Genomic DNA, 2,276 nt, shown 5'->3' with positions numbered 1-2,276 from the left:
CAGGGGCAAAATCCTCTATAATATAACTTTAAGACAGTACAAAAGTATGTTATAATATGGTAGGAGATAAAAAAGGGACCCAGCAAAGAGACAATGGGTGGTTTTGAACCCACTCTGCCAAAGAACAATATTAGTTCAGTGTTAGTCAGTGTTCAAGCCCTATTTTTACCAGTGTTCAAGCCCTATTTTTTTTTTTACCAGTGTTCAAGCCCTATTTTTATCTATATTTCTTTATGCTGCCATCTGTCCTTTTATATGATAATTTTAGCTCCATAAAGAGTGAATGTGGCTGTCATATACCTAACACAGAACAATAACATAGAAGGACGAGGGGAAAAACATTTTCAAGTAAGATGGAACCTGAAACAGCCTTATGACAACCTCTAATTGGACTTATTCTAGTCTTATCTGTTGTTTGATGTGTTATGCCTCTTATATCAAACCTTTTACCTGTTGATAAACTTCTTGATAAGTAGGCTATGTTTCATCAGTAAAGATGATATGCCTTCTTAGAATGGTTTACATCTTAGAATATGGACCGATCTGATAATGCAGTAGTATCTTAAGTCCAAGCTGACACATTGATACAATACAGTCAGACAACAACTCAGAAGGAGCTGCTGCACTGAGGATCGAAGAAAAGCCTTTACATTACGAGTTTATTTGGTACAATGAATATGACGTGGTCATGTTCCAAAGAAATACATTAACACTTTGCTGACAAGATTCCGAACCCTAACCCTCTGATGTGAGTAACAATGTGTAAGTTGGTCATTTATTTAATGCTCTCTCATGACCGATTCACTTTAATCAGTAGGCTACATGGTGAGTTATCCCCTTATCAAATGCACAGTAGACAGTATATGTGGGCAGCCTGAAAAAACAGAACAACAATAAACTTTCCAACACCAAAACATGAACACCTCCCTATGCAGACTAGGCGCCAACTTTCACTTTCCGGAACAATGTGAGCGCTCTGCTCTTGATCTCTTTGGTTTTTAGTGAGTAGATGATAGGGTTGAGGCAGGGTGGGATGCATGAGGAAAGCGATAGGCTCAGCACGCGCAGGTCGGGGTTAATTGTGAACAGGAAGAACCCGATCATGAAAATCGTTAGAATCGGAATGTAGAATATCGCCACCAGGATAAGGTGCTCCGTGCAAGTGGCCAGCGCTTTCACCCGACTACTGACTGGTTTCATCCTGAACACAGTGAACAGAATGCTCGCGTATGATACAATGATAAAACACAGTGGGCCGAGGAGAAAGATCAAACTGAGGGTTGAGGCGAGGGCCCATGGCAGGGAGTTATCGTTACACGCCAGCCTAAACACGGGCGCATAGTCACAGAAGTAGCTGGAGACTCTGACTGAGTCACAGTAGGAGAGTCTGGTCATTATAAAAATGGCATATATTTCTATACCGAGGCAGATACACCATGTCACTCCGACAATACAAAACATGCTCCGCATGGTGTTGATTGAGTGCTTCCGCAGCGGGAAGCATATCGCAATCAACCGGTCATAGGCCAGAACTGCCAGCGCGCAGGATTCAAGCGACAAGAAACAGTAATAAACGAACATCTGCATCAAACATAAATTAAATGGCACGAAATTATCCTTAGCGAGAAATATCTTTAACATTGCGGGAATGATGCATGTGTTCAGGAACAAATCAATTACCGCCAGGTTGCCCACTGCCAGAAACTTTGGGTTGTGTAAGCGGTGGTCCAACATTATTATGTAGATCACAAATGTATTGAACAAGACAGACACCACATAAACCAGCGCTAGGAAGATAATGTAGAGATTGATGAAGGGTAAGGAAGTGAAAGCGATGATGTAGAAGCCCGGGGGATGGATTAGAACGGAGTCATTCACCAACACCCTTCTGTGAAATCTCATTGCTGATGGCTGTGCGCCCGCTTCCGTTGACACCTCAAGCCCGCGTCGATGCGTTAAAGCTCCCGTCTGAAAAGATACCAACCAAGAGGGAAATAGTCAGCTGTGTTAGAGTCAATAAATGTTTCTATAACAACATCCATATTGTACAGTTGGTATAAGATGGTGATTAAATCGCTGAATAAATTGTATTGATTTGAAGCTGGTAATAATTGTGTCCTGCGTTGCTAAAATACACGCACTGCGCCTTATGAACAAGTTTCACTCTTCAGTCAACCCCAACAATTTAAAAACAAAGTGGTTATTATAACTGCTCTATTAGGCTACTGCTTATGGCGGTGTGGGTTTTTACTCACCTCTGAGCTAACCTAATTGGA

At 41.7% G+C, this 2,276-nt stretch overlaps 1 protein-coding gene across 1 annotated transcript; it reads right to left on the bottom strand.

Moving 5' to 3' along the window:
* Positions 1-936: 936 nt before the first annotated feature.
* Positions 937-1,902, bottom strand: or41a3 (odorant receptor, family 41, subfamily A, member 3; the record flags this gene model as incomplete). The annotated part of the gene is made up of 1 exon (XM_083689008.1): positions 937-1,902. One exon carries the CDS (start codon positions 1,900-1,902, stop codon positions 937-939), a length of 966 nt encoding a protein of 321 aa, XP_083545134.1.
* Positions 1,903-2,276: the final 374 nt, after the last annotated feature.

Source organism: Argentina silus, assembly GCF_951799395.1.
Source record: "Argentina silus genome assembly, chromosome: 2".
Classification (NCBI taxonomy): Eukaryota; Metazoa; Chordata; class Actinopteri; order Argentiniformes; family Argentinidae; genus Argentina; species Argentina silus.
Note: the sequence above shows the minus strand (reverse complement) of the source record. Positions and strands in the feature narration are given on the sequence as shown.